General features: G+C 44.6%; 1 protein-coding gene across 1 annotated transcript in view; it reads left to right on the top strand.

The window, feature by feature from the left end:
- TTC38 (tetratricopeptide repeat domain 38) overlaps positions 1 to 14,114 on the top strand; it is a 134,683-nt gene that overhangs the window by 67,002 nt on the left and 53,567 nt on the right. Inside the window, exons 9-10 of the mRNA XM_029600040.1 lie at positions 5,788 to 5,826; positions 7,931 to 8,012. Of these exons, the coding sequence (XP_029455900.1) occupies positions 5,788 to 5,826; positions 7,931 to 8,012 (121 nt within the window). The remainder of the gene's footprint in view (positions 1 to 5,787; positions 5,827 to 7,930; positions 8,013 to 14,114) is intronic.

The raw sequence follows: 14,114 nt of genomic DNA, 5'->3' as shown, positions 1-14,114 counted from the left end.
ATGTGAAGTCCTCAGACCCAGGAATATGGTGTACGGCTGTCTTTGCCACCGGAGGAGAAACAGAAATTGTTCTGGTGGATGCAGAGGGCTCATCTCACCAAAGGGGTAGACTTGGAAGTTCACAGTTGGATAGTGATCATGACAGATGTGAGCCTCCAGGGCTGAGGAGCTCACTGCCAGGAGTTAGTGGCTCAGGGACAGTGGTCTCCCAAGGAGATGGCATGGTCTATCAATTGGCTAGAAGCCCAGACAATTCGACTGGCGTTCTTGAGTTTTACAAATTGGCTGACCAGGAAAACAATGCGAGTGATGTCTGACAATGCTATGGCGGTAGCCTACATAAATTATCAAGGAGGGATGAAGAGTCAACAGGTTTCTCTGGAGATGCATGTGCTGCTGCCTTGGGCTGAGCAACATCTTCAGGCACTGTCGGCCTCCCATATCGCACGGGTTGAAAGTGTTCAGGCAGATTATATTAGCCAAACCACATTAGACCCAGGAGAATGGGAGCTGGTGCATGAGGCTTTTCAGTTCATGGTTTCTCGATGAGGACGGCCTTACCTGCATCTGATGGTGAATCGAGCAAATGCAAAGGTGGGAGCTCAGGGTCAGTGTATTAGTTCAGTCATGGCTGCAGGACTAGTTGTTCTATGTATTTCTCTGTGGCCCATGATAGGCCATTTACTGCAGAAGTTGGCATGGTATCCAGACTTGGTGCTGATTGTGGCCTCAGATTGGCCTTGAAGACCATTGAGGCTGCCAATACGCCAGGATCTACTTTGGCAGGGTCCAATTCTTCATGAAAACCCTGCTCAGTTTTGTCTTACGGTTTGGCCCTTGAGAGGACTTGTCTCTTGAAGCGAGGTTATTCCTTGGCTGTAATAACCAATTTGTTGTGAGTGCATAAATTTTCTACTTTTTTGGCCTACATTCTAGTCTGGAATATTTTTGAAAAATGGTGCCAAGAGCAGTCCACTATTCCCTTGAAAATGTCATTTCTATTAATATTGGAATTTCTTCAGGAAATCCTGGTTAAGGGATTGGCCCTGAATACACTAAAAGTGCAAGTGATGACGTTGGTGTATTATCAGGGTTGTGTGCAGAGGAGACCTCTTCTCTGCCAGATGTTACTCGATTTTTGAGGGGAGTGAAGCATATTCAGCCACTGTGATATATTCTAATGCTCTTTGGGATTTGAATCTGGTGCTTTTTTTTGCAGGTTCCCCCTTTCACCTGCTTCAGCACCTTTCCTTACGATTACTGACCATGAAAACAGTGTTCTTAGTCGCGATTTGTTCAGTGCAGCATATTTTGGAACTGCAGGCTCTGTCATCTACAGAGCCTTTTTTGATTATTACCTTGGATTGGGTGCAGATTAGAACCGTGCCTTCTCTCTTGCTGAAGGTGGTTACAGTTTTTACTTGTATCAGTCAGTTTCCTTACCATCTTTGGATAGGGATTCGGATGCGCAAGAATTTCTAATTCTGCTTCCTTTGGATTTGCATCGGCATCTGTTGTGGTATCTTAAGGTTACTAATGATTTTCGTAAATCAAAACAGCTTTTTCTTCTTCATGGGGATATCAAGAAGGGAGAAAGCAGCTTCTCGCGCTACAGTGGCTCGTTGGATTAAGGATGTGGATGTGGTGAATCCTTTGCCATAGCAGTTTAAGGCTCATTCTACCCAAGCACAGGCTGTATCTTGGACAGAATTAAGATTATTTTCTCCAGCAAAGATCTGTCGAGCAGCGATATGGTCTTCTTTGCATACCTTCGCCTAGCATTATCGGTTAGATGTTGCGGCGAGTGGAAACACATCCTTTGCCAGGGCAGTCCACTTGTGTGGGGAAAGGTCAGTATTCCATTTATTTTGTGGTCCCAAAAAGGGAAGGGACATTCAGACCAATTTTGGATTTAAAGAAGGTCAATGCGGCCTTCAAGGTACCACGGCTTTTTATGGAGACACTGCATTTGGTTATAGCAGCAGTTTGCAAGGGAGAGTTCTTGGTGTCACTAGACCTCAGAGGTGTACTTACATATCTCAATCAGGCAAGAGCACCAGAAGTCACCATTTTCACTTTTGCGCCTTTCCTTTTGGTTTGGTGACAGCTCCACATATGTTCACCAAAGTGATGGTGGTGGCAGTAGTCTTTCAGAAGGAAGGAGTGCTGGTACACCCATATCTGGATGACTGGCTCTTTCAGGCAAAATCGGCGGACCTCTGTCAGCTGGCGGTATATCCTAGAGAAGTTGAGGGCTCTGGGCTGGGTGATGAACCTAGCAAAAAGCCATCTAATGCCAGCCCAATCCTTGGAGTATCTAGGGGCTCTATTCAACATCCACAATGGCAAGGTGTTTCTCATGGAAGACAGGATGGTGAAGCTGCAGAGTTTGGTTCGACACCTGTTGCGACTCAAGGTTCCCAGAGTTTGTGAATATTTACAGGTCCCGGAGTCTATGACATTGATGCTAGATCTAGTTCCTTGGGTGTTTGTGCATATATGGCCCCTTCAAAGAGCATTCCCTTCCTGTTGTGTTCTGTTATTGGAGGCGTTGCAAATTCCTCTTACCCTCGGGGGGGGGGGGGGGGGGGGGGGGGGAGACTTGGTCGTGTCAATCTGGAATGGGGGATGGAGTTGAAAATCCCGGATTGGGTGATAGGGTCTGCTGGCGCCAGCCTCTCAATTGGGTAGTGGTGTATCAGGGCCAGACAGCGTAAAAGTCAAAAGAGGAGGAATCATGGTCTGTCAATCGGTTAGAGACAAGAGCGGTCCACTTAGCCTTGTTTTCTTTTCTACCACAGTTACAAGGACGGGCAGTGTGAGTTCTATTGGACAATGCAATGATGGTGGCAAATATAAACTGACAGGGAGAGACCAAAAGTCGGATGGTTTCTCAGGAAGCTCAGTTGATTGTTCACTGGGCAGAGCAGCACCTGGCAGTGGCAGAATCTTGCATAGTAGGGATGGATGGCTGAGGGGGGATATGATAGAGGTCTTTAAGATCATGAGAGGTCTTGATCGAGTAGATATGAATTGGTTATTTACACTTTTGGATAATAGGAGGACTAGGGGGCATTCCATGAAGTTAGCAAGTAGCACATTTAAGACTAATCGAAGAAAATTCTTTTTCACTCAACGCACAATTAAGCTCTGGAATTTGTTGCCAGAGGATGTGGTTAGTGCAGTTAGTGTAGCTGGGTTCAAAAAAGGTTTGGATAAGTTCTTGGAGGAGAAGTCTATTAACTGCTATTAATCAAGTTTACTTAGGGAATAGCCACTGCTATTAATTGCATCAGTAGCATGGGATCTTCTTGGTGTTTGGGTAATTGCCAGGTTCTTGTGGCCTGGTTTGGCCTCTGTAGGAAACAGGATGCTGGGCTTGATGGACCCTTGGTCTGACCCAGCATGGCAATTTCTTATGTTCTTATGACAACATACGGGTGGATTTTCTCATGAGGCAAAAGTTGGACCTTGGAGAATGGGAGCTATCAGAGGAAACAATGCTTCTCATTCGGGCCAAGTGGGGAAGGCTTTGCATGCACTTGATAGCGTTGAGACAAAATACCAAGGTGGCACAATTTTACAGTCGCAGGCGAGAACATGCAGCAGAAGGAATCAACACTTTGGTGCTACCATGGCCACCAGGCATTCTTTTTTACATCTTTCCCCCATGGCTGTTGCTGGGCAGAGTGCTATGGCACATAGAGAGACACCTGGGTGAAGTGATTCTCATGGCTCCGGAATGGCCATGTCTACCATGGTTCACAGATGTATTAAACTTGGCAGTGGATGATCTGTTAAGATTTGGTCACCTTTCGAGATGGTTGTGCCAGAGTACCATATTTGCAGATCAGGTGGATCGCTTCTGACTCACGGCTTCATTTTTAGAGAAACTGCTTGAGATAGAAGGGGTATTCTGAAGTGATCATTGCCATCTTACTGCAGGCTAGACGGCCATCCAAATCCTTGGCTTATGTTAGGGTGTGGAGGATTTTTGAGGTTTGTGTTGAACTGGGAATGCAGCTTACTCAGGCTTCAAATTCCCATGCCATGATCTTTTTACAAAAAGGTCTAGTGAGGGCCTAGCCTATAAATTCCTTCAGGTACAGGTGGCAGCTTTAGGCTGTTTTCGGGGTAAGGTGCAGGGAGTGTCCCTGGCCTTGCATCTGGTTGAGATTAGTTTTTTACGAGGGGAAAAACCCTTGTGGCCCCCAATGCGGAAGGTGTGTCCCTCATAGAATCTTACTTTGGTGATGAGGGTATTGTGTGAGGCTCTGTTTGAGTCACTGTAGAGGACAACTCTAAAGAATTTAACCATGGAAGTGGTTTTTTGGTGGCTTTTTGTTCAGCCAGAATTTCAGAGCTTCAGGTGTTGTCTTGTAGAGAACCCTTTCATCAGTTTATGGAGAATGAGGTGTCCTTGCAAATGGTGACCTAATTTCTGCAGAAGGTTGTTTTTGGCCTTTCATTTTAGTAAAACAGTGGAACTTCCCGCCTTTTCAAATTTGGATTTGGCTGCTGCAAGCGAAGGAACTTCGTGTGTTGTATGTGTAGCAGGTTTGTTAAGGTATCTCTAGGTTTCCAGAGAGTAGATCATATTTTTGTACTTTGAAATGGACCAAGAAAGGGGTGCAGGGCATCCAAGGCTGCTATTGCGAGATGGCTCTGTGTATATTTGTAAAGGCCATCCAATGTCTGAGGGTCTATGGGCTCACTCGACTTGGGCACAGGCAACCTCATGGGCCGAGTATCAGCTGATTTCTTCATAATAAATATATCGGGCGGCTACTTGGAAGTACTCACTTTCTCCAGACATTACCAGTTGGATGTCTGGAATCCGGACTCTGAAGGGTTTGGAGCGAGTGTGTTGCGAACAGGGCTGTCACATTCCTGCTCAGTATAGGGGAGCTTGGATACATCCCAGGAGTCTGGACTGATCTGAGTATGAACAGGAAAGGAAAATTGGTTCTTACTTGCTAATTTTCGTTCCTGGAATACCATTGATCAGTCCAGAACCTTGCCTGTTCAACAAAGCCTTCTTGTATGGCAGTTTGTTTGGTTATATGAGCTTCTGCTTAATGTTGTTAGAATGAGTTTTCCATAGAGGCTCCACCTCCCTTCTGCTCGCTGAGGGGGGTTGAGGATCTCAGTTATTGTTATAGTTATTCTCATTTTGGCTTGGGTACAGATCATACTGAGGGCTGAAAGGTGGCACTTTAGGTTAAGTAGCACTGTCAGTAAAGCTTTTCTTCTCTGTCTTCATCTGTTGGCAGGGAGGTGAAACTCAGGAGTCTGGACTGATCTGTGGTATTCCAGGAACAAAAATTAGCAAGTAAGAACTAATTTTCCTATACCACTCAATGCTGCCTGTTAACTCTTTTTTTTAGCTTGTGAGTAAAAAATTATGCATTGAACTTCAGCACACGTTTATTACTCATGTCTTCTTACATCAGGCCTCAGACAGATGTTTATCTAATCAGTTGTTGTTAACCTGCAAAGAGAAATTACACAGCCTACTTAGGTAACTCGCCTCAGTACTTAGCATCCCTTTCAGTTAAAGCACTTCCTAGTGTTTAACCTAAAGCTCCCCGCTAAAGATGAAGCACAACAATAACTCTCGTTCTTAACCAGAATAGTTTACTACCATCCTCTTTATGAACCTGAAATTCCAGGGCAAGTAAGCCCCTTTTATCATGAAGAGAGGAGGAGGGAAGAGGGCACATTAATTGCACTTATAACAAAGGGCTGAGTCTACCGTATAGGTAAATCTCTGACTGTGTTTTACAGGGTGACTATGAAGCTGCTTTGACTCTGTATGATGACTATGTAAGTACATCCAGTTATGTTTCTGGATTGATTCACTGCAAAAATACACACCAAATGTGTAATGCAATACTGGTTGCATACAGTATGATACAAGCTCTTTGGTTTCAGGCATTAGCCTGCAATGGTAATTCTCAGGTTCTGATTCCAGTAAGGTCAGTTCAATCTTTCTTCTTTCTAAGGTGGATAAAATAAACTGCATTTATAAATTGGGTAGTAATCAATAAACAGCTCCTAGTAGATTCTATAGCAAAGTTTCTGAAATTTGGTGGCACATTTGCATAACTTTGAATTATGTTCTTATTTTACATATTAATATAAATTTATTTTGGATAATATAAACAGTTGTTTTCCCAACTCGCTTTGTGTCTATATAATTACTTTTGTGCTTTTGGGAGTTTAATGGATGGGGATCTTGGGTATCAATGTGGGGAAGGGATGGAAGGAGGAGGAGGGGAGGGAGAAGATGGGGGGATAGGAGAGGTTCTGGGATCTTGAGGACGGACTCAGAATGGAGAGAGGGAAGTGTCCCTCCCCTGGCTCCAGCCCTGTGCTCTCTCTCTCTCTCCCTTTTCCTCTCCTCATCCCCAGTCTTCTTTCTCCCTCTTCTTTTCTCCAACCCAGGTGCTTCTCACATCCCAAGTGCCAATATGCACATACTCCAAACTCTTTAGTCTGCCAATCCCATCTCTCCATTCCTCCTTCCCTCCTGCTTTGATTGGGCCTGCAGTGGTAAGAGGTGAGCAGCCATGTCTTACACTTCAGCTCGTCTCTTCCTTTTCTGTTGCTTGGTTCCCTATTACCACTTTGAACTGCGCAGGACACTGTACTCCCTCTTACTTCCTCCTCCTGCCGACCTAATCGGTGCAGGAGGGGGAATGGGGAAGGAGTTGTAAACATGCCACTGGCCATCCAAATCTCTTTCACCTGCCATCCCCGCTTGGTCCCCAGTCTTGTGCAACAGTTCTGTGGAAATCAACAAACTCTATGGAAAGGACCAGATTTTGCAGCCCTTGCTGCAAAATCACAGGACACCAGGGGCCCTGCTGGTAGTTTGTCTGTAAAGTTTCTAGAAAGAACCATTTTGGCTTTTCAGAAACTTGGACAATGAAGCCCTCTCTCAGCTTGTTTTGCCCATCCATTTTTGTAGTATGGATCATCTGTCTCTGGAATAGTTCTCTATTATAAGAACCCAAGCCAGGAATCAAACCTTTGCCTTGAATCACAGAGCCAACAAATAGTGTTAGATTTCTTCCAAACAATGGGCCAGATTCATTAAGAGGTAAATTTTAAAAGGGCTGTGTGGGCGTCCATGTGCATGCGGTTCCTGGCGTGCGCACATGGACGTGCCAAATATATAACATAAGCGCGTCGCCACGCGTATGTTATAAAATCTGATACCCGTGCAAACATGCGTGCTCGATTTTATCTCGGCACGCGTAGGTGTGCGCGGGTGCTGACTCGTATGCACAAGTGGGGGATTTTTTAATAAATGCGCACCAACGCGACTTGGCCTTCCCCAGTTCCCTCCCAGTCTGTTCTCATAAAGGAGCAGACTGGGAGGGAACTTTCCTAACCCCCTAGCTACCCTTCCTCCCTTTTCCCCCTCTTTGCCCTAACCCCTAAACCCCACCTACCTACCCTAATTTATTTTGTTTTAAAACTTACCTGCTGTGACAAGCAGAAGTAAGTTCCACGCACCGGCTGGCTGCTGGCACGCGCTTCACTGGGACAGCGCCCAAGACCGCTGTCCCAGCTGGCCCTGCTCCACCCAGACCTCATCCCCGGCCCGCCCCTTTTCAGAAACCTGGCTTTTCCACACGTACCGAGAGATCCATGCATGGCCAGGCTGCTCTGAAAATGCGCTCGGCATGTGGCCTGGCTACGAGCATAGCTCTCGATATTTGCACACACCGGGCATTTAAAATCGACCCGAAAAGCATTTCTCTCATTTTCTGTCTATGGGAATAACCCTTAGTGAATCAGGTACAATTTTATCTTATAGGACAGTCTTCCCATTGTGAGATCCTGCTTACCCTCTTCAGAACAGTTTTTATTTTTCAGTATGAACTTGGGTTTCATGGTTTCTTCTATTGATTTTTTTTAGATTGCAACCCATGGTTTTGCAAGTGGAGCAATGCTGGATGTTGTAGATAACAGTTCTTTACTGTACCGGTTACAAATGGAAGGTGAAGAAATTTAAACTATTTTTGACTTTCAAGGGTTTTTTTTTCTATAAATGCTATTTAAATAAAATATGAACTGAAAAGTTTTAATTTTTTGTAATCTTTTTCTCTTGCATTTCCTGCATATCTACTGATATCTATTTGGAAAGAATTTTCAAAATGTTACACGCATAAAAATGAGCATATACACACATAAGTAGCCACTACTTGCGTATTTTGTATTTTATAAAAGGTGAAAATATATTTTCACTTTCAAGCGCACATATGCGCATATAAAAAAGGGACAGCATAAGGGCTCTCCCAGGCAGGGCCAACACTCACGTGTGTAAGTTGCAATTTTAAAAGACACACGTTAACATTTGCCAACTTTCTTACATATTTTACACCTGCTAATTATCTGGCATGAGTGTTGTTAAATGTCTTTATTGTGAAATACTGACTGGGTAGGAGGTCTGGGTGAAATGGGGAATTCAGGCTGAAGAATCAGAAAGGTCTTGATGACCTGGAGAAGGACTGGTGTTGATGGCCTGGAGAAGAACTGGTGTTCTAATTGGTAAACTGGTTAATTTAATTTCCAAAATAGCCTAACTAAACAGTCTGAAAGTGGAAACAGCAATTGTACATAACGCAACAAAATTCCACCCACTCTCTTTTTTGGATCTTTATAGAACTATGCATATTTTGTGACTTATTATGCTGGATATGTACACCCCATGTCTATTTGGAAATATTTATAGGATCTTCATATCATGAGCTGTACATCGCAGAGCTTACCGAGCAACTGAGTCATTGCCACGCCCACTTTATGTATAATTATAGGTCTGTATCACTTGTCACTCTTCATATATTTTTGTAAACTTTTTTATATATGCAGTTAAAGTTTTTTTATATATAGAAATTACTTAGCTTGGTGTTGTTTTCAATATTTGAATAAGGGATGTGCTGACTCTGTAGATTGTCCATTATTAACCTAAACTTTAGATTTATTTAAGAGCTTTTATATACCGATGTTCATGTACTGGTTTACATAGAACGTCGGTTTACATAGAACCAAAGTTGGAAATTACATCGGAGTTGGTGCAGATGATAAAAATCTGATGATAAAAATAAATTGATGATGACTTCTGGTTATGTTCTGAGGAGAGTGAATGTGAGTTGCTGAGTTCCTGCGGGGCCTATTAACTCTTACCTGCTAAATCCTTTCAAACACTGCTAATCTTCCGATTATGGCGCTGAGTAAGGACTCTACTCAAAGCTCCTTACTTGTGCTGTGGGCTGAGTGGAGATCAAAGCCCAAGAAAATGATGAGATATAAATCACCGGAGCGGAACAGGGAGCTGGCAGCAACCATGTTTGATGAGGAGTCAGACAAGGCCCTAGTGACTGCCGCAGCTGGCTCGGACAAAATCGAGGGCCTATTAGAGACGTTTGCGGCAAAAATAACCTCCCTTCTCGACACTTGGCTGGGAGTCATAGTGTACACAATCGCACAGCTTCCCGAGTGGTCTATGGGACCACTCGGGAAGATTAGAGGAGGCTGAGAACCGCATTTCAGAGCTAGAGAACACAGTAACTTTGTTGAGTGCCAAGGTGGAAAAATTGGAACAGCAGCAGACTTCAGTTGTCAACATGCTGGACGACCTTGAAAACTGGTCAAGGCGTAACAATATAAGGATAATAGGCCTCCCTGAGAAACTGGAGGGATGTGATGCCATCGCGTTCGTGGCATGCTGGCTTCCCCAACTGCTCGGCATTCAGGGTAAAAATAGTGCCATTAAGATAGACTGAGCTCACCACATTACTGCACCAACTCCGATCCGGAGGGGAACATCGTGAGCCTTAATCATGCTCCTCCACAACTTTCAGAACAAGCAATGTGTCCTCACATCTGCTAGAGAGGCTGGCTCCTTGACTTATGAGGAAGCAAAGATTGATATTTGCTAACTAGAGCTATTTTTGGTATTCCTCAAGTTACTGAGCCCCACGGGAGGCTGGCAGGCTCAGTTGAACAGCTGCTATCAGGAGTTTTCACTTTTTTAGTTTTACACATTTTTGAAGTGTACTCTGTGTTGCAATCTGACATTCACTCTGTATTGTCTGATTCTTGTTTGTGGTTATTGCCGGCACTTTTGGTGCAAAGACCAACACCAGCTGCTCAAGTGGACCCCCTATTTTCTCGTTTCTTGCCAGTGTGCTTGCTTTTTGTACTTACTTTGCAATGGGTCCCTCTGGAATGGACGATCTGGAAAACTTATACTACAACTCCTGCAACTTTCTTCCAGCGTACAGGCTGCTGCTATTAAAGTTAGAATATCTACTGGACTGCATCAGCTTTACTGCCTATTCGCATTCCAGCATGTCAGACTTGGCTTGAGCCCTGTCTGCGCTCTTCAGCCATAGTGGGGCTCCTTTTGTGCCATTTTGAGATAGTACAGTTTGTTGTACTTTTTGATGTTTTACTATTGCTCCAGGGTTGGCAGGTGGCAGGCCCCTTGGTAGGGGTGGGGTGGGTAGGAGGGGGTTGGTATTGGCGTTTGGGGAGTGGGAGCACCAAGGCTGGGCCCCTAGTCCCTATTTGTTTCCCACCGGGGTGGGTTCCTGCCCTGTGCTTTCTGGGCTAGTTGGTTTACCCATATGGGTGGCGGTAGTGTGGGATACTTTGGTTGACAGTTGGGGCAGGGTGGATGAGATATTTTTGGTTAATGGAGCAATTGCAGAGCTAGGAAGGTTCTTGCTGTTTTCTCTCTGGGGTTGGTGGATTTCTATTTCATTGGTGGGGGGGGGGTTCTCTTGTTTTTCTTTCAGATGGATGGTCGCCAGTGACACACCCCTCCTGCTCTTAAGCGGTGGTCTACTCTTTATAGTTTCTTGGCTGCTAATGTATTTTCTCTGGCTCAGCCACCATATTCTCACACAATTGTAGATTTATGTCTGGGTTCCTTATTTAGTGGTGGTCTTTTCTCTCGTTCCTATAAGTTGGCCTCCTGCAAAGCTTGTTACCCTAAATATAAACTGATGTCTGTTTTCAAAATAGTGTCTTTAAATGTTAGTCATTTCGTCTCTTATTAAACGGAAGCACATTTTGCAATGGACAAATCGTAATAAGACTCATATATTGTTTTTGCAGGAGACTCACTTATCCAATGTGGAACACGAGAAATTGAAAAGTGGCTGGGTGGGTAGCGTTTACTATCATCTTATAACTCACAAACAGGCCGATTCAGTAATATGCGTGGGAGAGCCGGCGCTCCGAGGCAAGCGCCCATTCTCCCAACGCACGCCCAGGCCACTCTCCTGGGCGCGTGATTCAGTATGCAAATGAGGGCCTCCTTATTGGCGGAAGCAGCGGGTTAGACAGCCGAAGCTTAATTTTACCGGCGTCAGTTGTCGAACCTGCTGACAGCCAAGGGTTCGGAATATGGACGCTGGCAAAATTGAGCAACCGTTTTCCAACCCGTGGGCCGCGGGCAGATTTTTTATTTAAGATTTTTTATTTTTTTTTATTTTTGGGGCCCCCGACTTAATATTGCTATGATATTAAGTTGGAGGGTGTACAGAAAAGCAGTTTTTACTGCTTTTCAATACACTTTCCCGGTGCCGGCCAAAATTAGCTCCTCCTTTGGCAGGAGTTAATTTCTGAGAGTAAAATGTGCGGCTTGGCTGCACATTTTAGTTTCTGTATCGAGCAGGACTAACTAATAGGCTCATCAACATGCATTTGCATGTTGAGCGCGCTATTAGTTTCAGGGGGGTTGGACGCGTGTTTTCCACGCGCTATTACCCCTTACTGTATAAGGCAGGGGTCGGGAACCTTTTTGGCTGAGAGAGCCATGAATGCCACAAATTTTAAAATGTAATTCCGTGAGAGCCATACAAGACCTACCAAATTAATTTACTACAACCCCCCACCCTCCTGACCTCCCCCCCCCAAGACCTGCCAAAAGTCCCTGGTGGTCCAGCGGGGGTCCAAGAGCGGTCCGGGAGCGATCTCCTGGACTTGGGCTGTCGGCTGCCAGTAATCAAAATGGCGTCGACGGCCCTTTGCCCTCACTATGTCACAGGGGCTACCGCTGCCATTGGTCGACCCCAGTGACATAGTGAGGGCAAAGGGCCATCGGCGCCATTTTGACTACTGGCAGCCGACAGCCCAAGTCCAGGAGATCGCTCCCGGACCGCACCTGGACCCCTGCTAGACCTCCAGGGACTTTTGGCAGGTCTTGGGGGGGGGGGGTCAGGAGGGTGGGGGGTTGTAGTAAATTAATTTTGGAGGTCTTGGGGGGTGTCAGAAGAGTGGGGGCTTTTGTTAAGATTTTTACTTTTTTATTAAAGATTTGTCTGCGAGCCAGATGCAGCCATCAAAAGAGCCACATCTGGCTTGCGAGCCATAGGTTCCTGACCTCTGGTATAAGGGGTAATAATAGTGCTTCAAAAACGCACGTCCAAATGGGAGCTAACGGTGTGCTCGGCTTGAGCGCACCATACTGAATCGGCCTGAAAGTCGTGGAGTTTGTGTGTTGGTTAACAAAAACCTACCATTACAATTACATACATCGATACGTGACCCAGAAGGAAGGTGTATTATCCTTGATTGTTCTCTTTATGATGATAAATTTGTCCTTTGCTCTCTGGAAACTACCAAAATTGAGCATGCACTTAAATTTACCAGACTCAATTACTATGAACATGGGGACAGGGCTGGGACTCTGCTGGCAAGAATGGTGAAGGAGAGGCAAGGGAAATGGCATATTATTTTTATTTATTTATTTAACACTTTTTTATACCGACCTTCATAGTAATAACCATATCGGATCGGTTTACATAAAACAAGGGTATAACTGAAGCAATAAATAAAAGTAATTAACAAGAGAAGTGAATAAGGCAAAGTTACATTTAACAAGGAGTAAAAAACTTGGGAAGCTTAAAAGCTGGAAGAAAGGTAAAGGCAGAAGGTAATTAAAAAAACATAATACAAAAAGGAATTTGGGTTAGAGCATAAGATGCTTTAACCAGTGAGTGCCAGAGTCCTTCGTTTGAATGGTTGGAGGACCTCAATCTTCTACGTCCAAGTGAGGGAAAAGAAGACTAAGGATTGTCTGGAGGATCATCGAAGGCTTTATTACAGTCTTACGCACCCCAGAGGGTTTGACAACCTCAGATCTCCATAAGCTAGAGCAACTAATGGTACAGTATTTTTCTAACTTATATTTGGATTCTGCTCAGCAGGACATCTGAGTTTTCCAGGCCTTTCTGGATGGCATAGACCTCCCTGAGCTGGGTGAGGCCCAGAAAGAGATGCTAGTTGAGCCTATTACTCTCTTGGAAATCCAGATGTCTGTCTAGGCTCTCCCAGGTGGGAAAAGCTTGGGCCGTGATAGCTTTCACATTGACTTTTATAAGAAATTCTTGGAGGATATCGTTCTCTTTCTGTTGTCTTTATATAATGATCCTGGACAAAGTCTTCTTTGGGGGATTGGGTAATGTAACTATTTCTCTTATTTATGAAGCTGAAAGAGACCCAACTGACTGTGTATCCTACCATCCAATATCATTATTAAATTCAGACTTGAAAGTATTTGCCAAAATCCTGCAGCTTCACTTGGAAAGGGTACTTCCCTTATTAGGTCATCATGACCAGACGGGGTTTGTCAAAGGACGTGTTTCCACAACTAATGCAAGATGTCTATTTAATATCATAAGCCTTTCTAAAAAGCTGGGTAAGACGGGAGTGGTTGTGTCCCTGGACACAGAGAAGGCGTTTGATCATATTTCTTGGTCATTTCTGTTCTTCGTTCTGAGGAAGGCAGGACTCCCTGACAGATTTGTGCAATGGGTGAGTGCCATTTATACAGCTCCAAGAGCACGTCTCTTGATTAATGGGGTGCTGTCCCCCTTTTTCTCTATAAAACATGGTACAAGGCAGGGATGCCTTCTTTCTCTGCTGCTTTTTGACCTGGCCATAGAACCTCTAGTGGCTTCGATAAGACAACAGCGGGACATTACGAGTTTTCAGTTTGGTGCACATGTGTGTAATGTAGCTCTTTACGCAGATGACGTTTTGATTTTCCTGTCTAACCTATGGGTGTCTGGTCCCGCTTTGCTTGAAGT

Source organism: Rhinatrema bivittatum, chromosome 4, assembly GCF_901001135.1.
Source record: "Rhinatrema bivittatum chromosome 4, aRhiBiv1.1, whole genome shotgun sequence".
Taxonomy (NCBI): Eukaryota; Metazoa; Chordata; class Amphibia; order Gymnophiona; family Rhinatrematidae; genus Rhinatrema; species Rhinatrema bivittatum.
Note: the sequence above shows the minus strand (reverse complement) of the source record. Positions and strands in the feature narration are given on the sequence as shown.